This window comes from Diuraphis noxia, unplaced genomic scaffold (assembly GCF_037042655.1).
Source record: "Diuraphis noxia isolate RWA-SAM2 unplaced genomic scaffold, SU_Dnox_SAM2 contig0002, whole genome shotgun sequence".
NCBI classification, from domain to species: Eukaryota; Metazoa; Arthropoda; class Insecta; order Hemiptera; family Aphididae; genus Diuraphis; species Diuraphis noxia.
The window spans coordinates 58,701,695-58,728,148 of NW_028301712.1; the positions used below are offsets into that span (position 1 = coordinate 58,701,695).

General features: G+C 34.3%; 1 protein-coding gene across 6 annotated transcripts in view; it reads left to right on the forward strand.

Moving 5' to 3' along the window:
• Positions 1–26,454, forward strand: part of LOC107164101 (transcription factor CP2 like gemini) — a 104,439-nt gene that overhangs the window by 43,313 nt on the left and 34,672 nt on the right. For all 6 annotated transcript variants that reach the window (XM_089218587.1, XM_089218592.1, XM_089218588.1 and 3 more), the window contains exon 3: positions 24,394–24,810. In XM_089218587.1, coding sequence (XP_089074713.1) covers positions 24,394–24,810 — 417 coding nt within the window. The remainder of the gene's footprint in view (positions 1–24,393; positions 24,811–26,454) is intronic.

Below are 26,454 nucleotides of genomic sequence, written 5' to 3' on the forward strand. Positions count from 1 at the left end.
TAAAGAGAAAAAGCATAGTTATTTATTCTTTAACAACATAAATATTACCTATCAATACTCTATAATAATAATAATATAATATAATGATGTATTGCAGAACGCAATGGCTATAGTGTCGTTATAATATGGAAACACAAACCCGCGCGCATATTACGAAGTATATTATAAATTATAATTATATTATATATATATAGTATTTGGTATAGCATAGACTTACATAACATAACGAGTCAAGATTTACATTAATTATCGTGGGCAATTTCCATCGCATTATTGGATTCAAAAATAAAATAAATAAAAATCTTTGGGAAATTACCAATATCCACCTAAAAAAACACTTACGAATGATTAACGACTTAACGACAACGATGCGTGTACCAAAGCGCGTGTACAATCTGACGTAATTGCTTTTTCATGTAAACCAATCTTGTACATCGTCCGTCGTCACCGCCGCCGTTCTGCAGCCAGCGATATACAATAATATACCCTGTTACAGCAATCGTTTCGTAGGCTATTATTATTTATATTTTTCTGATATTGTTTTCGTTTATAAAACATTGTTCATTTATTTTATAGCACTATCGTCACTCAGTAATCGTATAATTATCCAGAAAATATTGATGCGGCCAATGCGGAAAAATAATGTATTGAGTACCAATTGAAAAATGCATTAAACCGTTCCTATATATTATAATATATTGTTATTATACCATACAATTTTCAGATTTAGTTATTTTTATTATTGCATTTATATTTTAAAATGTTAAACCTAGATCGTATAATCACCACGATTATTCTTGCACCAATCCCATTCGTTGTTTAATTATTTTATTTATTTAATCATGTTATTATAACATATACATTAGACAGCTCGCCAGGCGTACCCGGGCAGGCAACTACTAATGCACGGTTTCAGTTAATCATGCGGTTAGTCATGATTCATTGTACACACGTTCCGCTGGTTCATAATCCGAAACATTAAATCATTTGTAGGATCATGTTATACCTACTTATTTTCTGTACCCAGAAGTAGACGAATTAATTGTGTTTTGTATTAGGTAACAATTTTGAAATTAATCGAAACAATTTACAAAAATGTTTGGATTTAATTTTTAAAAACCGGCCATTATTTATGCAGACGTTACATTATATCTAAATTAATACTCGTAAGAACAACGCCAACAGAATTAATTCCATAATATTCTTATATCAAATTCATGTTTTAAATTACGCATCATGCTATAATCGAAAATGGGATCTTGAAATATAAATAGGTAAGTATCAATAAATAATTATACTTATTCTCGAAGAACCAATTTTATATTCCCGTGTATATACTAATAATTCAATTTAAATTGTAGATTCGAGTTTCTCGGGCTAGCATATTATACTCGAATATTATTATGATTAAATTGTAAAAAAAAAAACGATATATATTTAAAAAAATAATGATTTTGATAATTTTGAGATCATGCGCTGAATAATTGTGATGTGCACGGGTGCATACAGCTTACATTTGACAATTATTTTAATAACGTATAGCTTCTATAGCTATAATATATATTATTATAAACTGTGTAGTGTAGTTTTGTACTACCCGTATTACACGCAAATATTTTATTGAATAATAATTACTAATTAGCGAATATTATATAATGCATACAAATAGGTTTATTATGGAATTAAAACAATAATGTTTTACGCTTGATAAATAATCCACGCTTTGTATACATTGATCAAATACAAAATGAAAATTTAAAAAATAAATCTTATACCTGAGTCCCAGGAGTCGGTAGCGAAATAGTGAGAGAGAGAGAGAGCAAGAAAAGGGACTATTTAAAAGAAAAACAATAACAACTGCGCTGTCCGTGCAGAACAGATGCGCCGTTTAAAAACAATGTTGAAACTATAGAATGTATAAGACATAATCCCCCGGCCATTGTTTATACTCTATATTATAATAAAGTTGCAGTCCATAACGCAGCGACGTGTCTTGCGCCCATGAGAATTCCCCAGACATACGCGTTCCGTTATAATTTTGTATATATTCCGGGTATACAGGTACATTAAGTATATATTATATTATATGTCTTACATTATGACTAATAATAACAATAATAATAATAATAGGCTTGTGATACGGCGGTTATTTTTATTTTTGAGTGGAAATCGACCGTTTCCGACGTGATCATTGCTCTCAGTTTATATTGTTTGAAAGCGTTTATTTACATAATTATTCACATCATATATATTATATATATATATGTTATGTGACGTCTTTTTAAGTTTGTTGTGTTTAGGAAGCGATAAAATACAAAACAAAAATCATTTTCATTACCACACCTGAGTCCGAGTGGTGTCGTTGTTTTGTATGACAATTACTGTAAGTACTCCCTACCTCTAATATTATGATACAGCTATATTTTTTAGTTTTTTTTTAGTATTCATTTGTATGTATTAAATTTTTCATTTGGCTGTCAAGACTGATTTCAACGGATGAAACGCGGGAAAGAGACATTATACTATTGCTGTTATTTATATTATTATTCAGTTTGTTCCCAGAGTATTAAAATAATATATTCAATGAATATTTTACGTTAAACTGTATTATATGCTAAAACCGACTCAGAGCCAATACCAATTTAGTTAAAATATGTCGTCGATGCTTTGAGATAATATTCCTTGTTAGTAATTCCTTGCTGGTAATAGCTGCAGCTATTTTATTATAAAAATAATACTTTTTTTTACATTTAGTTTTATTCATATTACTTTTGGATTGCTATTGCTACATGTTTTGTGTAATTTAATTTAAAATTATATTATTCAGGTTTATACATATCATGTATAAATATTTGGGAGTACTGCAATAGTAAATTATACAATAATAATGCAATACGATTAAAGTATTATACATTATATTTTTTGTATATAATATACCTACAATAACTTATTTTGTATCTACTATGTTTGAATAAATAGGTAAATAATATTTATTTAGTGCTTGGTGGTTGTCCTCAGTCACTTATTACGTGTTCTGAGGGCAAACATCGGTCGGCGTCGCTATAGATCCCGGATGGGTGATTTAGTGACGAATAATCGTCTCACATATACGTCATACACGTAATCCTCAACCAACCGTGACCCCCTAAAAAATGCTAATGGCCATAATATTTCCGATGTTTAAGATTAATAAAAAAAAAGTGGGTATCGCTCTGCTGTATAGTAGATATGAAGAGTAGTTCATTATAATGGTCAGGTTAAAATTGAATGCAATGACAGGTATCATTATTGTATGCGAAAAACGATTCTGAACGGAGATGATTTTTCAGTCTAGGATATATTATATTACCTATATTTAAATTATAATTACATTTTATACGTACCCAATATTTAAATATAAATTATATACGTTCACAAAGTGTTTTCTATATTGACTCTGGAGTTTTTTTTCACAGTTATTTAAAGAAAAATTTATGGAGAATTTAGTGTTAGAATTTTTAACCTTAGGTATAATAAATCACAACAGTTTTATGAATTTTCAACTTTATGATTTTAACATATTTCGTAAACCATTTTAACTTTAAATGCTTATAAACAAAAATTTGTGACTAACGATTTTGATTTTTTTTTTACTTCGATAATTACAACTTATAATAAACCTTGTAAAATTTTTTAAAGATTTTTCTAATCTATATTATATATTATTATATATTTTTTGTTTTATTGTTTCGTTAGTGACACTTTTTGACTTTCTGCAAAGACATTTGGCGATTATTACCTAAATATATATATTTAAATAACGGTTCAGCTGTATTTATTTTTCAAAAGACTACAAAAAAGTTTTACCAACACAATAAAGAAACGACATTCCGATCATCAAACTCCGAATGATTTAACGTGTATATTGTAGGTATAAACATACGCTTATTAAAACATAATAACACTGTGGTGTAATTATATACGAATATTATATTGCATCAAAATTCAAAATATATATTTGACTCGGTTTAATTACGGTGAATATAAAAGCGATATGAATATCTTTTCAGAAGTGACGGCGGAAGTATTATTAGTAGTAGTATTATTTATTAAGTATATATAACGTAATATGAATAATATGCATCAGTGGCCACAGACATATAGAGTGATTCACCATGCAAGCATACTCCCCGCCATTTTAGACTTTTAATGTAGTGATTAATGTACCTATTGATTTTACAATGGTGTTTTTGATTTGTGTCTATCAAGTCGCTTTATAGTAAACAAAAAAAATCGAAGGAAATTTATGGTACCTATCAGATTGGATCGAGTTTGGATGTACTTGAAGGTTTCAAATATACCTAAATACATGTTCATATTAGTAAAAATTAGGAATCATAAAAAAGCTTAATATGTGTTTATTATTTCTTTTTAATGTTACATTTAGGAGCAGTAAAAATGCTCCAACTTCCAACTTTGAAAATGCGTGGTTTCTGCTAGAAAATTTGGATCTCGTATAGTATTCGGAGGTAATTCAAAGTACTTACCAATTTTTTGAAAAAAAAAAACATTAACCAATGGTTAATAACCATGGACAATTTAATTATTTACGTTAAACCAAGAATCAAATCTGATTTTCGAAAACTACTATCGGAAACTCCCCTAACAGTTATTATTTGGACCGGTATAATATAATATATAGTACCGTACACATAAGATAACAAACAAGTAGCAGCGAAAATAACAGCACAATAGTGTGCTAGTCGTAGTAGTGTAGGAGCAGCAGCAACAGTAGTAGTAGTAAACAGTAGTAGTAGTAGTAGTAGTTGTAGTAGTTGTAGTAGTAATAGTAGTAGTAGTAGTAGTAGTAAAAAGTATAGTAAGGTAGGGTGAATAAAAATTTTTAAAAAACCAAACCTGATTTTCGGTGTGAGTATTTAATACATTATTATCATCGTTATTATCGTGTGTGTATAAGCTTGCGGTAATTTAATGGTGGAGAGGTGGACGTGGTGAGAACATGTGGCCGTCACGTCTTAGAAGGTGGGGGTTTCGTCGTGGTTGGGGGAGGGAGTTGGCGACCAACGGGAGCGACGCGCTTCGCGCCCCTCCACGTTGTTGAGCGCAACCCTTACAACGCTAGTAAACATATCACGGGGCGGGCGAAAGGGCCGGACCGAGAGTGTCTACTTTGTGGGTGTCAGGCGGGGAGGGATCGGTGGTGGGGAAAAAACTAACGAACAGCGAAGGCGATGATGATAACGAAATCGTATTGATTAGGTATGGGTTCGCGCGCGCACGCTTATAACCGATATTCGTCGCCGCTCGTTGACGCATTATTTCTGGGGGTCGGCCGTGTGCGTACGCTACTATGATATTATAATTTTATGATAATAATAATCATAATAATAATAATAATAATTAATAATATAAATATAAAATATATAATGTAAGAAAATGCTGCTGCATAAAAAAAATACCAAATAATAACAATAATGACCAAATTCCAAGGGCAGTGGTCTTCGTCGCGCGCACGCGGTCAGTAATAATATCGGTCGGTCGCCACCGAGAGCAGTAGTGGCAGCAGAAGCATCACCACCACCACCACCACCACCACCACCACCACCCTTCGACGACGGTGACGTAGTTCTGAGCGTTACACACGCGCACGCACACAAACGCAAAAGGACGACCCACCGACCGCAGATCGCCGTCGGCCGCCGACGTGTTCGTGTTCGATTTTTATTATTATTATTATTTTCCATTCCGCCGCCGCCGTCGTAGTTTACGCGGGACCGACTGATACCGCGCCGGGCGCACGCACACACTTGTTGCTGGGACACCCGCGAGTGCGACAACGCCGCGGCCGCACAGTAGTTGTTAGTCGTTGCTTACAACGCCGACCAGTCGCAACGACACGCGTGTGTATTTACGCCGTCGACACACCGCCCCGCTTGGCACACGCCGTGTGATATAGTGCGCTTTTAATTAATTACATTTTTTTAATTATAATATTTTTTCTCGTGCCCGACGAAAATTTCCGTTCGTTTGTGCTCTATACATTTCAATTCGACTTTATCGAATTTTTATTATAAGTTTTTTTTTCGTGTCAATACAGTTTTTATTTCGATTGAAAACGCAGTTGTGTACGTGAACTTTTAACAGTTATTGTGAGCTTCCCGAGGAGGAATTATAAATAAAATACCCACGTGTACAACTTATACGCCATCCTTGTCTAAAGGTAATTCTTTATTTTTACACTTTTTTTAAAATCTTTTCGGTAGTTTCATTTCATTTTTTCTTTTTTACTTAGTATTTGGGAAATCTCTTTATAACGTGATCGACTTTCTCACGCCAGTATAATATTCAACTGTAAATAATAATTTGAGCAATTATTTTCAAAACCAAATATCTAATTTTTAATAACTTAGCGTTCAGCTTGTATAACAGACGGCATATAATTTTGAGTTTATACAAAGTCTATATTTTAATATAGTCTAGATAGGTTATTATTATTCCTTATTAAATTTTATTTTATTTTCTTATCTTTTGAACCTATCCTTGAGCCAAAGAAAATAACTTATATGTATATATATATTTTTAATTGTGTACTATTTTTTAATTAGCACAACATTGTTGCGTTAATTATGATTTTATGTAAAATGACGTTATACTCGAGAGATTTCCCCACTATATTGTTTCCGCCGCTATGTATAAACGAGAGCCTTCTGTGTGAATCAAAAATCATTGGGAAAAATAAAATAGGTAACGAATATTATTCTTATCATTTCAAGGTACGTGCGTGATCATTATTAATTTTCTCGTAGAAATCATCGTGTATAAAATAAAATAAATAATATATTATTTGTGAATAATAATTTTTCTTAAATCCAAAAATATCTGGAAAATTTAATCGATAATCATAGAGTGAAAATTGATTAATAGATATGCATAAAATATAAAAAAAACTAATGTAGGTACTTAAAACCTATACGCGTCTAAAATCGAAATGAGTCAACAATTAAAATAGATACCTTCATTACAGTGGTCGCCAACCTTTTCGAACATTTGAGCTACTTTAAAATTTTTAAGTATATGGTGATCAACCATTTTTTATTTAGGTAGGTATATTAATATTATTATACGCCGCACAATGTAATTAATTTGGTACATAATTATCTGCTTTCATTTCCATCGGAAAATTTTTTCCGGCTAAAAATACTTTACTTTGTAAAATGCAAAATTATATATTAAAGATTACGCACGTGATCAACCATTATTGGTGTAATTGATTTTTAAAATTATCAACCAATATTTACCTCTAAAAATCGACCTCTACTCTATAAAAATGTACTATTACTTAGATTTTATATTACAATTTATTATATTAGTCGGTGACCACATTTCACATGTCAATCGAAATCAGATAACTGCTGACATATTTATACCTATATTATAATGAATATTAAGCATAGATTATGTTATTTCAAATTTCTAAATATATGTAATCTCGTATCGGCATTACAATACTGTGTATTCGTGTAACGTTACATATTATTAAAAAACGTACACTATTAGATTATTATACATATAACATGGATTAAAGTTCAACGGGCTCGATGATAAAAAATAAAATAATTTATTCCGTGAACTATCGTCCAAAACTGCGATACAGGTGAGAGAGGTTTGGATAGGTATAGAGAGAATCGCGTGAAGGGTCTTTTCGCTGCTTGACGAATATGATTTAATTTTTGGCCGTTAAAACAAAAACCTCAGCCTGTCTGCTCGTTATTATTATTATTATTATTGTATTCGTATAATACACCATGGTAGTGTCTCCGTTGTCCGCGGCGAATTATCATATACATTAAATGCACAATAGAATTAGTTGGGTGTACAGCGTGCGAATGGCCGGCCGGTGGTGGTGGCAAAGACGCGCACATATCCTCCTTATATATAAGCACAGGCACACACGAATACACACATCATATGTATATATATATATGTAGTGTGTGACACGGACACAAAAGGGCCAAAGGGGGAGCTCCGACCGACCTTTGTCCAGCCGCGATTTCTGCCGCAGGGACATCGTAGGTATATACGTGTATGTAGTTGCGAGCTGCAAGGACATAAGAATATATCATGGGAAAATACTCTCTAGGCGGACTCTCTCTCATTCTATACATATATAGCGATGTACATTACATTATGTTTACGCATACGGGGTCCGTTACCCCAATATTATATACATAAGTATACGTTGTGCTCGCAAAGGGAAGAAACGGCGACTACAATATATATCTACGTGTATGGATATATTGTCCGCTGCGCCTGACCCTACCGAATGTAAAATATTATTTAGGTTTCGCTAGTCGATTAAAAATATTGTACATCTTCGTATATTGACGTGTGCTTATTATTAGTATGTTCCCGGTATTACGCTAGATTGATGTACAATTTGTGAATTTATACTTACATGTGGGCTTATAATATTATATTCTCGACTTTAAATAAATCAGTTAAAAATATGTAATTGAACAAACGCCGATGTATGTTGAATCATTATTATTAGGTGTAACGTGTAAATATGCTGAAGGTTCAGCGGGAACATAGTGTCTAATTATATAATTTTATTAATTTCATCATGTTAAAAAACACGTGTATATTTCGTCGGTAACCCACGCGTTTCGGTCAATATTTTTTGTATTTATTTTAATTATAACTCATTATCATGCGTGTCGGTTATTTTTTTTGAATATTGTAGAAGCATTATTGTTTATTACATATAAACTATTTAAATCGTAAAATCGTGTAGGCATAATAATTTCTAAAAAGTAAAATTTTTTATACTTATTACTTATTATTATTAGGCAAATTTAAGTATAGTAATTTTAATAAGCACTTATATAGATATTATAAAAACATATATATGATTTACAAAGCTTATAGGTTGGTACGTATCATAATATCATAAAGTCTGATCGCATTATCACGGGCTACTTCAAATGTCCTAATCGATTTATGATTAATAATTTGTGGGTTCCGCGTGAGTAATATATATAATGTTTCGAAATGTTCTTATAATATATTAATTTACTGTTGAATTTTAAAATTACTGTAGGTGTCATAAAACTTATAAAAGTGTCTTTATAAAGACTGGTGTTATTGGTCTTACTTAGTATGTGTAAAATATTTAGAGTTTTTCGAAAATTAGTATATTTATATCCGGATATGGTATTGGTATAAATAAGCGATAAGTGATTATTGATTACTATAATAACCTATTTAGTTAATCGTGTTTTCGATGTGGTTCGAGTAATAAAAAAAATAGGTTTTCCCGACTTAGAACATAGATAGGTACATCATATATTATATAATATACCTATGTTATAAATCATTTATCGTATTCGATTTTGTTTTTAATTAAAACATATCTATTTGTTATTTTTAAAGCATCACAATAATGACGTGAGGCTAGTAAAAAATTTAAAACGTTCATTGTCGTTCGTCTTATTCTTGGCTGTACAGACGATCGTTAGAAACACGCATCTCATCGCGTACGTTATACGCCAATACGCCATCATAATAAACGTACATATACTTTCAACCATTAATCAACGGGAGGGAAGAAGAAAAAATAAATACTTAGTGCTCTTTATTAATGAATGCTTTCCGATCTTCCGATCTGACGATCGACATGCGTCTATCAATCATTATAACGTACCCATATACTAGTGTAACATACGTAAAAAGAAACGTATCTATAATATTAGGTGCATGTAGTATAGTATACTAAGTATACAATACTAGGCACACGTTAAATCGAAAAGAAAACAAATCCCCGCTGACGACGGACAGACGGATATCATTATTATGATAATTATTCTTATGTTATATAATACGTCGCCGCGTAATATTATATTATATTATATTATAGACCAATACGGCACTTTTAACTCCACAGTCCACATTGTTTCTTTCAATCACTCCGTATGTTATCCCTTTAATCAAAAACGTAATATCTATAAAATATCAAGTAGGTCTACATAATACGCTCATCGTTCAAATGATTCGTGGCTCGCGTTTATATATATTTATTTTTAAAGTGCATAATTCTCATTTGAACTACACATGGCACATATCACATGATAAATGAGTACGTCGATGTATACACGTTAATATAGTAGCATTTAAGTTATAAGTTATAAGCTTATAACCTATTTTATATTTTATAATAAATTAATAATATATTGTAATTAATATTGACGCTTGTTGTCCGTGTGGGCGCTCGTTCGCTTATCCGAGGTGGCGATAAACACGATCAGAAAATAAGGTGCACCACGCCACGATATATATGTACGTATGTTGTCATTTATCATTCAATTGTATATATACTTAAATGATAGCATACATTTTCTCTCAATTCGTCAGTGGTACTAGTATTCGTTATCATCCTGAGCAGGTCATTATATTATTATCGAATGGATTCCCGCGTTTTTAGGTATTATTTTCATCCATGCCATAACTACTTTTGATTGCCCTTTTGTATGATTATTTTCGTAAAATAAAATGCATCTTAATTAAAATAATATTAAATTAATAATTAATAATAAATAGTGTTAAAAATAATTATAATATTTTAGGAACCCGTGGTTAGGCAACCCAATATGCATGCATGACCGTGTGCGGTATACTCATTAAACCGTGTATTTATTTCTGTTAATGAAATAAATATGTTTTTACCGATCGAAGTTTCGTTTGAAACACGCCCGACAATATAGATACAATGTATAACGTTCAAATCATTGATTGTATTTTTTTTCTTCTTATTATTAATATTACCATTATTGCTTACCTATTAACTATTCGGCATTTTTATTACTGTAATGAATAGCTAAGATGTCGTTACATTTTTTCAACGTGAACAAAATTATACCCGTATCAGTGAATTGCAGAAATATTATCTATGATATATATGTACGTAATATATTATATTAGATTGTCATCGTGTAAAATTTGTAATAGTAAATTAATTTATAATTAGTTATTTACTAATTAAATTACGTTTGTGTGTTCACACAATCATTATAAAACCACTTGGATTGGTTATTGACTCCTGTAATTTATCGCACACATACCTATATATTATGCTAGGTCTATCGAAAACACTGAGTGATAAAAAAATCCTCGCTTATACTATACTATCCTTGAAATCATTTTTCATCGAAAGTCGGTGTCCCCGATGAAATCTTTGATTTTAAAGCTGAAGGCATATTTTATTTTATTTTCATGGCGTGCATATTGCACTAATGGAATCGCATGGCGTTGATTTACGATTTGAATCCAATAGAAATTTATTGTATAAAATATAGATATAGTCTACCTAACGCGCGTGACGAACGAATTTGTGTTGATATTGAACCATACAATAATATACACGTGCCGGTATACTTTCTGAATGTTTGTCTGTAAAGCAATAAATAATGACGTAGGTAATTTAATATATATATAAGGGCGAAATTGACTTTGATTGCAAATTTATGATTTAATTTCATATTTTATAACTTATTTACCTATAGGGTTATAGAATTATAAATACAAAATTATCCATTGAAACAAATTGTTACAACTCGTAATTGACAATTGTGCAGTGTCGAATAAAATAAACTTAACAACACATCTGTGTTGGACAATATTTTCGTTATTACTATTACTTTTATTTGTTTTTTTTTTTCAACTACATTTAAAGAAGAACGTGCGTGTATGCAGGTAATAGTAATGTATAATATAATGTCTTAAAAATAATCACATTTATTAAAGATCGTTTTCATATTTTATTTTTATTTATTTATTATATGCACTAGTTTAGAAAAAAAATCGTTGTCGTAAAATTAAATTTTTATAACTTTCGAGTTCGCATTCTAATTATATACATAGATTATATAAATGTATACAAATATATTGTATTATATTATACATTGGCATTATAATACATTGCGCGGTGTATGTGTGTACCTACTTATAATCTATATGAGTAATAATATGTAGTTTTAATACATAAAATAAAGAAATTTTTTACAAGTTTATTATTCAGAGGCACTATATTTTAAATACATACCCACCAGCTATAATAACATTATATTATAGCCGCACGTAAAAAATTCTACTGGACCGAATATATTGTAAAGAAATAAAAAGCAATTCCCGGCTATAGGTACCTACGATATTCGTATATTAAAGTGCACTTGTATATATTATATTATTATATTGCGATACGACTCGATCTAACATTCTAATTTGCGGTATATTATCTAAGTATACCAGGGTAGACGCTTTGTATAATATTATCTATTTTATCGTTGTGGCTTCGTGTACCTATCCGCATTATTTTCTATCATTTTATTATGTTGTAATGTAGGAGACATATACTTACATTAAATGATCATAAGTAACAGTATATAATATGATATAAAATATTTTTAATATAATACTTCTTATGTGTATACATATAGTTACAAAATGCACATCACGATGAAACGTATATTTGTAGCTATTTTGTGATAAAAAATAATAAGATCGATCATTTTTTCAAGTGAAAAATCGTAGTCTTCCGCAGTTTATTTTATACATCTATACAATACCAATACCACGCGCACTTTTACCTCATGCCAATGATTCAAAACGATATTGCAGTGTTTACGGTATTGTCTATAATATACTCTATTATATATATATTTATATATATATCGTATACCATAACTTATAAAGTCATAAACCTAAGTAGATAGTGTAGTTACAATCTGCAATTGTATACCTATAGAAAATTATAAAATAGCGAACCGTAAATATGAATACAAAATTATTTTACACAACGCGTAATTTATAATATGCATTATTTTATTATCATATAAATAATATATATTATATATTAGTATGTGTATATATAGATAAAAATCGGCGCCGGGACGACGGCGGATGGCCGGTTATAGATAATTTTATCGGCAACACGAGTTGACGTTTATATGCGTATTCATGTACGTGCGCGCGCATGCGTGACGCTATACTATATTGTATCATTATTATGTATATGTGTGCACAGATTTGATTATTTATCATTATCATTATCTATTGGTCCAGCAAAGCGCACTTGTCGTAAAAAATAATTAAAAAATAAATAAAGCGATAGCACGCCGACGCCGCCCGGCTAATGGTCGCCGCCCGCTCAGGACGGATCCGACCAATCGGGAGACGTTTGACTGAGAGCGCGCGCGCACGAATTTATTCAGCTTTATCGATTCGGCCGCCCGCTACATATTTTCGCGCGCAATGTACTTCGTCGTCGCCAGTCCGTTTTTTTCGTGAACGACAAAATTATTATATTTCATGTACCTTTGTACACAGCACATATAATATATATTTTATCATATATTTATTGGCATGTGACTATTTTTTCTGATATTATATTATTATATACTTACCTATATTTTATAGGTACACTTTTTTTTATTTTATTATTTTATTATTCTCATAAAACCCTTTCCGAGCACAATGCGAATAAAGTTCCGAGTTTAGAATTCTATGTGCGTGAGCCAAACTCCACCGACCCTCTCTCACTCTCCCTCTCAAACTATAATATCTGTCTCTCGTCTTATATATATATATATATATATATACCCTCATGTATAAGTACCGACCGCCGCGGGCCCCGCCGACACTGCCCCAGCATTATTATATTTATATATAGGTACTTTAATTGGCCATAACTATATACCCGGGACAGTATACAGGAAGGAATGAGAGTAAACGTAGAGAGAAAAAAACGGCAGATATATCAGACCAATTTATTTTACGACTGACATCAATCGTCGGCCATTGTCGTCGTCCCGGCTTCTGCAGAAAATGGAAAGAAAAAAAATTATATATATATTATATTCTGTTGGTATATATAGATACGACGGGTTTATAAACTGCTCGCAAAATGTTTTATTGAAGGCGTATGAAAAGAATGAAAAAAACTGAATAATAATAATATATGTAGTTGAGAAATCGTCGTCTTCGACGCAACAGATATTTCGAAACGACTACCTGTAGGCTGCAGATAATATATGTATATGTATACTTATAGGTATGCACGAAAAAATAAATAAAAGGGGACGCGTATTACGATATAAATATAATATGTAATTGTTAAATGGACCGTGTTCTGTGTTTGCGTATACAACGTTTTCCGGTCTTGGGTATATATGCGTATATTATATAGGTACGTCGTGTTTACGCACAGTGCGATTATAATATAATTAATAACAATAATATGCATATCATATTTTAATGTTCATAACTGGAATACTTACATACTATTATTGTGTGTAAATATTATGTTGTAGGTGGGCGGTATATCCCGAAAATGACGATCGTCTGTCGTTTAAACCATGTGCGTTTCGTGTATACATGGCCGAATACCCGTTAGATATTATTATTTTTATGAATGGAAATGGCTTACTGCACCATTTGACGTGGGTGTCTTGCTTGTGAACCTATTTATAGTAATCGTAGTACTGTTGTAAGTAGTAGTAGTAGTAGTAGTAGTAGTAAATATTAATACTAGTAGTATAGCAGTAGTATGTAGTAGTATCTTTAGCCTCTCTTGCAGCCAAACTAGTATGCAACAACCTGTATGCATACATATCTATAATATACACTCGGAACAAGTTCGAGGGTCCGGTATTTCAAGAAATTACCCTCGACGTGTGGCATATGTACTACCTATATAGGAACTATTACAACCACGTGCCGCATGGGATATAATAATAATATTATTGTGTTTACCTACCTAATATACCGGTTTAAGACCCCGTACGCACTAAACGGACATTATTGTCATCTTAATTATCTTCATCATCATCATCGTCATCATAATACAATGTAAACATGCGAATCTCTATTCTCTAGAATAAGTGCGTTGTAGCTTTTATGCACCTGTATAGAAAATGTGGATACCGCTATAACTTCTCGAATAAAATAGATCTTGCATCTGCAGTACAGCAAACGACAAAAGTTTTTCTCTGCAGATATATTGCACTCGCGATGTCCCGATCGAACGTGTCACGATTGGAAAAACATCGTCAGTAGCGTTGAAATTACTGCTACCGCAGTCGCAGTAGGTATATAATACCTACGACGATTTAATAATAACATTATAAAACGTGGGTATATGATTCTAAGCATAATAATAGTCGTCATTACAGCTAGCCCCGCACGTTAGCTCTATAGAGATCATCGTCGTTGTCGTTGTTGTTTCGAGCAAGGCATTATTTCGAACATTACGATATTAATCGCACGCGCTCGGTTCTAACTTGCGTGTCTAATACTAGCCTGTTGTACGCGTGTAAGCATAAAGCTTGGACGAGAATTTATATAGGTATATGTAATTTATTAAACACGGACAATTAACCGCAGTCGTCGATCGATGGATTGCAGTGCGCTCTGACTGATACGAATCCTGCTGCACCAGTTTCGCAATTGCTGTGCAGTTGGTGACTAATACAAAAATTACTTCAACCTTATAATATGAGGACGATGAGATGTATTCCGTGATGTAATCTGTCGGAGACGCATTGAAAATAATATTGGAAGTCGAGAACAACACGACGTTCCGACCGAATTCGGTCTTTGACGAAACTGATACCTCATACCTATTTATACAATGTGATGTAACTGATACCTATATGTACGATGCGATATTACTTCAGTATAATATATTATTACCAAATCCCCGATCGGGATCGTTCTCCGTGTCTCGGTCGGGGAAAGATCGAGCAGTCGATGATTCCAGGTAAGGAACGATATGGCCCGTACGTGATACGAATGTGCGAATAGGAGGAGAATCGTCCAGCGTACCGTGTAACGTTGAGTACCTATATAGTAAATAGTAATATAATGTTATGAGAAGAAAAAATACCAATAATAATATATAAAACTATGAGAATTTTCCTCGTGATTTACCTATCCGAAGTGCCGCCATAGCATGGCCTCCGCCATCGACGACTGATCAAAATTCTTTGCGCGACACTACGCTATTACTTATTATTATAATCATCGATGTCGTACCTGGATAAATAAACATGGCCACACACACATACATATATACATGCTACTCCAGCCCAAGTATTTCAATTTCTTTTCCAATGAGCGTTGTATTCTTTTTTTAAGAATGCTGCCGGTAGAAATAAGTTCAAATACGTATGATACGCAACCCTAAATTCTAATATTATACATTACATAATAAAATATTATACTGTCGAGTCTTACCCCCAAAGATATAACGCCGAAAATAATTCCAACGTGTACTGTCAAACTGACGATTTTGTCATTTTTCGAGTGAACATTACATTGTATTGCTGATATACATCATATTAGATTAAGTTCGATCGTGTATTTATGGTAATATTTATATATATATTCAAGTACCTGTCGCATATACAATAATTTTATTACATGCTTATTATATAATATAACAACTCGCGTCATTATTTACGTGCTGCTGATAGTATTTCCCTGCACGTGACCACGTTCCGTCCGGGTGTTAAAACGTTCTCATCAGATATTCAGATTTTCGGTCGGTATACCTAAGTGGAGTATACGATGCGCCCATGCACACGCGAGATCCTGCGCAATGCACATCACACCTCGTTTACGGTACATATAATATATAATACCTCTGTTCTTTGTACGTATTATACGTCGATATTAAACACGTATATTTCTTGTATAAGCAATAGTACACACACACACACATTCGCTGCACATATGAGTTGTATGAGTCAGATAATACGCGATAATATTATTATATGAGATAGACCGACGGCCTTTCACCTGCCTCGCGACCTCTGCGGTGTTCCCACAGCACATTACACGCTTGTAGTTGGTACCCATACCTAGGTGCCATAGGTTCATAGATATAAACATAAAAAAAATCTTATGCATTCAGGTAGATTATGATATGTGTATGTGTCCGCAGCAGAATCCTCGCTCTCCGCCCACATATTGTTGTTGTTGCGTCGCTGTGGACGAACCGCTAGGTCCTCGGGGTTAAATCGCCGCGAAACATTTTTTTTTTAAATATTACATTACATTCGCAACCGTAATCATTATATTATTACTACGATTATATTGTTCTTGTAGCGATCATCCTGTATAGGTACAATATATTAAAATCTGTAGTGTTCACCGTGTCTACCTCCGCCGCACATCATCGCTGTGGGCCAATAGAAAGCTTCGTAACATTGGTATATATTTTAATTTACAATAATATCGTTATAATATCGTTATAATATCGCACCGTGCTAATTTTAATAATAATAATAATCCTATTATAAAGATTTTCACTTTAACTTCTATATAATAATAAAGTCTTTACTTATTATCACATATCACGCTTCCTCCCATCAACGATGGAGTTAGATTATTCGATTGCCTACGTATAAATAAAAATTTCCATCTCGCCACGCAACGTTGTGCTTAAATTCTGGCAGAATATAATTTATTATTTCATTGTTGTTAGTATATAGGTATAGTTTTAATACTTAATAATTACCTAAGAGATCGTCTAGATTATTTATAACATATATTTTTGGCGTAAAAATTAGGGGATGATGAATACTTAAGCTATACCGTTTGTATTATAACGATCTTACTTTGATGTTTTCGACGTTCAATACTTTCTAATTTATCAGTAAAAATGACTATAGTATATCGTGATTCGTGATGACTAAATATAGTTAACGATTGGAGTACGAGTAGCTACTGAACATAGGTTCACTTACGCGTAAAAGCTCGCGTATTTCTCGGTCTAAGTTGACGAGTTATAAGTCATGTGGTATTTGCACACTCCTTATACACGGTTTAGTTATAATAATCATATTATTTATATATTATACGCACTCCTCTGGGTACCCTTGAACGACGCAAATGGCGATATCTTTAGTAAAATATTATATCGTCTCGTCGCTGCATCCCGGACGCACGCGCGTGCACTCGTCACTGGACTTGGAATTTCGTTTCTAATTTACCGTCTCAATGTTATCTAGTTTGTTGCTATATACAAACTATTGTAAACACGTAAGCATATACATATTTATATTGAACACAGTTATGCGGCCGAATCGATTACACACGTCCGACAAGATGTAAAATGACATACCTATGTCCTATATATCGGTATCATTATCTTCGTGGTTACTAGTTACTGCATTTTATCTGTATAATACGTAATCGGCACAATTATATTTTATCGGACGATAATATGTCCTATAAGTATAATTCAATATTACACATAATATACGATAATACCTATTTTCTTCGAGGTAGCTGCAAAAATATAAAGAATATTGTATAATGTTCGAACTTCGTATCCGCAATAAATCTTCAATGATTCCTTATAGATTTTTAAACCATGCATAATAATATGCTCGTTGTTATCTAAATGCATTGCATATACCATCATATTATGTTTCATGTACATAAGAATACGGCAAAGGTGGGCTAATTAATGAAAATAATTAACTCAAATTAAGTTACAGATGATCGATTAGTTAAAAACTAACAAATTAAAAACGAAAATCGAAAAGTTAAACGTTAATATGAAAAAAATAAATATTAACTTAACTCTGCAGTTTATAAAAAGTTAAATTAACTTTTTAACTTGCTAATCTCCACCATTGAGATACGGGATAATATATTAGACTATGACTAGGAACCGCGTACTTACCCACAATATAAGACGCGTATGTACGAGCGAATAATGATGTATTATAATAATATTATGTGCAGCCCACCGTGTGCGAGACATAGGTTTTTGTGGTCAGCGAGTAGTATAATATATGCGTACCTATCATATTATATAAATTATATTATATATAGGTATGTTAGCTGGTTATGTATTGGTACTAGCGAAGTATAATTTACCGGAGCAATAATCCATCTCGCGGATACACCCACTTCGGCTAACCTATTCGTACGTATATAATATATATTATATATATATTATATTTTGGTACGTGCAGTCGTAAAACCGACATGTACATATTGTAATATACTTTCGGCCGTTGTTCAATTTCCTAGTCAACGTCGAAGATATTATGTATATAACCTATGTATATAAACTCATTTATATTGCCCATTTATATTGTATACGTTATTTTTCTTTCGATACCGAATACCTGATGATTTTCTTATTTATACCTACCTACTTGCCGCCTTTCCATGTAAAATATTATACCGTCGAGATTCAAGAGATCGAATAAGTTTTCTACCGATTTGGCAACCGAATTGTTGTGGTAAAACCTTCTCACGAGGTGATGTACAATAACATTCAATTTATGTATAACACTTATCTTTACAAAATCATTATATATATGTGTGTGTGTGTACCCTGGTGTTTCACTCCAACATGATGTCCTTGTCGTTTTCCGTCGCTAAATAATTCGTGCTGCGCGTCTGAGACAATTCGGTCGTGGTCTTTCTTGTCCACTCGGGAGTACCTACAACATATTATAATAAACAATATGTATCGGCTGCACACCAGACATAAATAATATTAATTACGGGTGACCGCGCATTGTGGCATATAAAACGCGTTCGATTTATACACAATATATGTACCCATATTACATTATATGTATATAAAAACAATTGGCCGTTGAGGGCTAACCGCTTCTCCAGACTCGGGTGTCGTGCTGCGCTATCGGCAGATATCTATCGTCATGTGTATATATTATATTATTATATGTCATGTAGCAAGTATAATAATAGGTATATCTATAATAATATACACGTATTGGCATCGGCTTGGGCGCGGGCGGGCGGACGTCCTTTTTGTTTTTGACACAGCGTTCTCGGTGGCGGCAACCTTACGCAAAACAGGAATATCCGGTCCAAATACCCTACATCGTTGGCATATGATATTATAATACGCACATGGGTGTGAGTGTGAGACTGTGTGTGAGTGTGAGTATGTAATCGGTTGATTTGATCGATCGATGGATTGTAGCTTTAGGGGATAACGCACACATGCTCATGTTTAAAATAATTATGCAATTGTAGGATATTATATTTTATGATTATTGTGCACGGACAGAAAAACGTTATTGCTCTCTAGGTCGATGGCACGCTAGTTTGCCCAGCCCGCGTTAATTTATAAATCAACATTTCTCGTTGACACGTTTCACGACATCAGAGTATCTACTCTTGTATTGGTATATAACCTTCCCTGTTACCTATATATTATAACTGGGTTAAGTTGAACGGGTCTACTCGTAATGTTTTATGGCATTTTTAGCGTTTGCGAGGAAAACATATAATAATAACACACACGACGCACATGATGATATTATTGCATGGTATTCAGCGGCGGGTCACCAGTTTTTTAGTATATACGCCTTTACCTATGCATGTGTTAACATTATTATCCCTTTTTCGCCCCGTTGTCCCCCCGAATAAAATGTATGGTACGGTATATAAAACGTATACTATCATATTGTATATACACCTATACATATGAGGTTTAAGCCGAACAACAATAGCATCTCGAATCATATATTTATAGTCGAGGTACCTGCACTTATATACACATATAGAATTTACATTTTTATCGACTTCCATCTCGTTTGGGGGTAGATATCGTATTATATTGTTATTATATACTATACTCACGTATATGTATGTAACGGGGCGACTACGGTCCCGAGGCGCAATCATCGTGATTACAGTCATTTGCATATATGTGTAATGTGTATGGTCTGTTCAACGGCATGCATATGTATAGTATTATAACTCTTCGGATAACTCCGTGTACCAAATTAACGGTGTTATTTCCCTTCTGTCCATGTATAATATTTATATATACTACGGACACACCGTCTTGTCGCTATATATACATACATGTATGTAGTTATTACTTAGGAAGGTAATTTTTTGTTTATTATCTCCCACAAATCATTTGCTCGGCGACGGCGTCTGTGGGTACTTTATCCACATGTATTTATGTGTATGTGTACGAATATTTGTGTGTCTGTGTGTATTATACACCTATACGATTATATTAGGAATAACTATGTATAATGTACACACCCGAATAGGTATAGTATACGAATGGCGACGATGAGGATATTCCCATGAGATCGGTTGCTGACAAACGACGAAAAACCAGTAATCAAAAAATATATCGTCGGTAAAAAACTGACATTGTTGTTTACGTATATAATAATAATATTATATATCTAATTTTCGTGCGTAGTGCGTACCATATAAATACTACAAGGTATATGCACCGTCTGGAATCAAAAACAACAAAAAAAAAAAAAACAAAAAACATCGTTACTCGGTCGGCGCCCGCGGATAATTCAAAAATTACATTGTTTGTTTTCTTAAGTATAATTATGGTAGTTGTCCTTTTTCTGTCCTACGGATAATACCTATACCTTTGGTTTTCATGGGGAATGTTGAAGCGTGTGTATCATTTCTTTTTTTTTTACTCGAAAAACCCTTAGATTCCACTTCCGCCAATATCTATAGGGGAAACTCGTAAATGGTGACCTATTTACTATCGACTATATACCACATCAGCTGTATAGACTGACGATCTCTTCTACAGAAAGGGCGTACGGGTATATCTACCTAGTAAATAAACCGTGAACATATTTGTCGAAATCATGAGAATTTCAAGCATCGTGGTGATGAAAATAACAATAATAATAAAAAAAAACCGTTACTCTGTGCACACACAATATGACCTTTTTCGTTTATTATTATTATTATTCTTTTAATCGCAATATTTAAATCGTACGACACGACTCCTAATCCGCGCGTACGCCGCATCATATATTATATCTCCTTCAGTCACACAACCATTATAATACCAGCTCTCGAAAAAAAAACAAATATCGAAACAGTGATAAACGCGCGACATGCGCTCGCACTCGGCGCGCTCCTCATTTGTCAATGTCGACCTTTAAATCCTTTTCGCATCAAATAGCCTCGGGCCCGGCATACCTATAATACATATTATAACTATACATATATATATATATATATATATATACATGGTATGCAGTGTATGTATAGGCTCGGTTACCCATTGTCGTCAGCCAGAACGTCGCCGCATGAATAGATCGCGAAAAAAAAAATCACTCGTTGCGCAAGACCGCCGCTGTTTCGTAAATGATTTTCAAAAGGGTTGTGTAAACACGGACCGAGAGGAAGCCACGCATAGCGGGGCGCAGTGTGTACTATATATATACGTACACCGTATAATATGTACCCGTCGGCGCAAAACGCAGTTCTCATGCCCTCCGATCACTGTCTCATCCCTCATCTCTCCGAGCACATTGTGTGGTGCGCGCGCTATATTTATTCGGAAATCTTATAAAACAATTAATCACCCGGGGGGGCCGTGCGTCTTCCGACCCGACATCCGCGATTCGTCGCCAGTGCCTGGTTTTTTTTTTCCAAGGTTTTCAATTTTTTTTCGAGATCGCTTCATCGTTGACGCGATGACTTTTTTGCCACTTCATACAGCATACAACGCACATTTCCTACTCACCCTTATCATCACCGCGTCAAAACTAAGAACGCGGAACAAGTCGCCTAATTCGGCTATTTATTTTATAAATATGTTATGGTGACGATCTCAATACAGTACGCAGTTATAATATTATGCGGTTAAAAATACCATAATATAGTGATGCCGATATTGTACGATTTTGGTCTATTACGAAAAAAGTGCGTTTTATAATAATAAAATATTTCTGATTATCGTGTACCGATATTTTCTAACATCAGTACTACTGACACTCGAGCGAAATATATAATAATCATAATTCATAAGTGTATGACATTACACGTGGTCGCGGCGTTTACACGGCCACGTGGAGCGGAAAACGAGAAAACGGCGACGACACTTGTTAATGAAATCGTTTGGGAAACTGTTGTTGTGGTCGGTCGAGTCGGTGTAGTGCGCGGCGCGCGTGTGCAGTGGCACAACAGGTTCAGTTTTTTTTTTTAACGAGACCAAAGGTCACGGCTGTAAACATAATATACTATTTATACAAACAATATAACACGCACACAACAACAACTATAATAACTACAACAATATAATAACAATAATAACTGGTTATCATCGTATACCCGTATTTATACTGTGCGGTGTTGCGCGCGTCGCCATTGATGGTTTAGTTGTGTTAGGTGGCGGGCGGGCAGAACGAGTTTCGCAGCCGCGGTCTCTCGGGCACACTTCGGTCCAGTTCTTCGGGCGAGCGACGAGCGACCTAACGTGACGGGGTGACCCCCCAAAAAAACAACAACCGAGCAACGGTGGTATATAGACAATAGACGAGTGCTTCGCGTGACCTTTGTTTTAGGAACCGTTTTTCATAAATCACCTCATGTAGAATGGAAGAGACTTGGTGGTTTTCGTTGTCGTCGCCTGTTTCGCAGTGTATGTAGGTCTACTACTGTAGGTAGCCGTCGCCGAGAACCGGTCGATCGAACCGAACCGGTCCGGTCTGGCGCGCGCACAATCGTGAGCCCCTCGGCGCCGGATATCGCTCCGTCTACCGCATAATAATAATAGTAGTAATAACAATAATAATAATGCAACAACAATGCGCTGTCATTCATCCGCGGTCCGCGCGAATTCATTCACGAAACGCGTGCGCCGCTCGTGATCACGCTCGTCGTCGTTTACTGTATAAGTAGCAGACATATTGTTATGCCGTGTACTTAGACGTGATCTCTATTAGGTCTCTTCTCTCCGTATATAATGTCGTCGTTATATCATACAACGTCTCTCGTTAATTATCTGCTATTATTGTCAGATGCGATCGATCGGCGGATTTCGCTGGGAAAAGAGTGAACTTTCGTCGGCCGATTAGTGTTGTGATGCCGTATAGTATTGCTCGGGCACGTATTCGATACAACACATACCTAAACGTACCTATACGCGTATATAGCGCACAATGCAGTGAAAGTCGGTTGCAAAAGTCGTTTGAAATCTATAACATATTTTCACCATTTAGACACCTGCCCAGTCCCCTTCCTCCAGATCGGTATAGGTTTATGTATATGTCCGCAAGTATGTTACAATAATAATGATATACGCGATCGTTTTCTGATAAAATAAACATTTCTCGACAAAAACGCGGCGATTACTTCAATATTATATTATAGGTGTCACATAGTTTTTGATTCGCAAAGGCTCTGTCGTAGGCGAGCTGGGTGGGCAGGGATTAATGGAACAAATAGAAATGAAACTGGCCATAATTTAAATCCCTTAAAACTTAAGTCTACCCACACATCTACCTGTGCGCTAGTGATACCTGAACGGAGGACGTTTTTTTTCGTGGGCTGTTTTTGTAGGAGACGGCGGGGTAGCTGCAGCGAGGACGACGAAATCACCGGCGCCGTTGTTGACGGCGACGGACAGCATCACCACCGCCGGCGACACAATCATCACCGCGACGACGGCATGGCCGATTCGGACACGAACGGTGGTGGTGGCGCCGGGGGCGGAGGAGGCGGTGGCGGCGGCGGCAGCGTGTCCGAACAACCCGCCGAGCCGGGTGGCTGGAGGCAGTCGTACTACGAACATCCGCTGACCGCCGCCACGTCAGCCATGCTCAACATTTCGGGCGGCGCTACCGGAGACGAACAGGGCCAGCAGTCGGGCCAGGGACAGGGCCAGGGCGGTGCACCACTCAGTTTCGTCTACGAGTATTACAAGCTGCCGCACCTGTCCGACTCCGTCAAGGACAAGCATCTTGCCGACATATGGCCGTAAGTGTCATAGCACGCGTGCGCGTTTAATCTGCGTGACCGCTGCCGCTGCTACCTCCGCCGCCGCCGCTTGTCTTTTTTATTCATACATTTTTTATCGCATTTAACTCGTATTCCTATGATATAATATTATATTATGCACTTATGTGTCTTGGCCGTTTGTATTTCGTATATCATTAAATAACACAATAACCAAAAAACAAAAACGACGATGCATCGTCGATCATATTACATAACATATTAATAACCCAATAAATAATAATCATAAACTTAACATCATTATTTTGATATATATATATATATATTATGTATGTGTGTATAACATTTTTGCGTATTCTATTTAAGGTCTGCTTTTTTAACAATACGCTTATGAGAGAATTGTCTCCGGCAATCGGCTCGGTTCGGCCGCCGTATATCGTCGCTACGCACGTGTGTGTCGCATGGTAAAAACAAGTTTCCGAGTTGTCATCGATTGGGAAGTTATTGTATTTTGTATGGCCATGTAGCCTCGCAACAGTGCACTTCAATACTAAAATAAAACGATATTTTCGAGGGCATCTTGTATAGGCGCCTCGTTTCATTTTGTTACGCCCGACACTAATTATTAACTATGTTATACCTACATCGCGCTTTATGGTCAACGATCGTCTGAAATACTGCTTTTCAAAACGCGCCGACATCGTTATTGACCAATACTTAGGATATAAAATTATTGCGTAATGCTCTCAAATTTATAATATCGTTTTCTAATAAACATAAATAATATTATTTATGATGAGAAAAATATTTTATTACTTATTACGCGTGAACTCGGTTTTGCAGTTTACTAGTACAATAACAACAAGTAGTAGGTATACTCGTATACATGTAATCGGTATTTTTACTATTTCGTCACTTTTCGTTGCACACGTATACGTATAGATACCATTATATTATTGATATAATAATGTCGTCAGTCATGCTTTTTTAAAGATCATGTGAAATGTTTGGGTACCTATAATAGTACCTACTAGTTTTAGACGATTCGCGAATTTAAAGTGCTTTTATTTCACATTAAATTACAATAATGTTGTTATTGCCTAATTTTATAATTACAATATTAACGTCTACGGCCTGCGACTTGTGTAACGACAATAACGTTCATCGCTTAAATTTATTTAGGTACCTTTATACATACAATTGGTACAATTATTATCTTAATAATCTCATACAAGCTTGGCGTCATTATAACATTCATTCCGTTCGATGACAACCGCACTACGTACCTTTATCATATATGATTGTGTGTGTTTCCCTTCATTTGTCGTGATATGAATATAATCTGTTATTGTAAATCATCCAGCGTAACATATTATTATGTGTTATTTGTTCGTTAGGTACAGCTATATAATTATTGTCACAATTAGAAATCTAGAAATAAAAATACACCTGGTTAAGTTACACGTGTAATCATATTATATCATTACACTAGTTTTAGACATAGTGGGTAATATAAAATAAAATATTTAATAATATCAACATACATGATGCTTAAACCTATTCCTGACCGCATCTTACGTGATAAAAATTCAAACGGATTTTCTGTGCGAAATGTGAAATATTTAATTTATGGATAAATGATGAAAACATTCATAAACGATCACA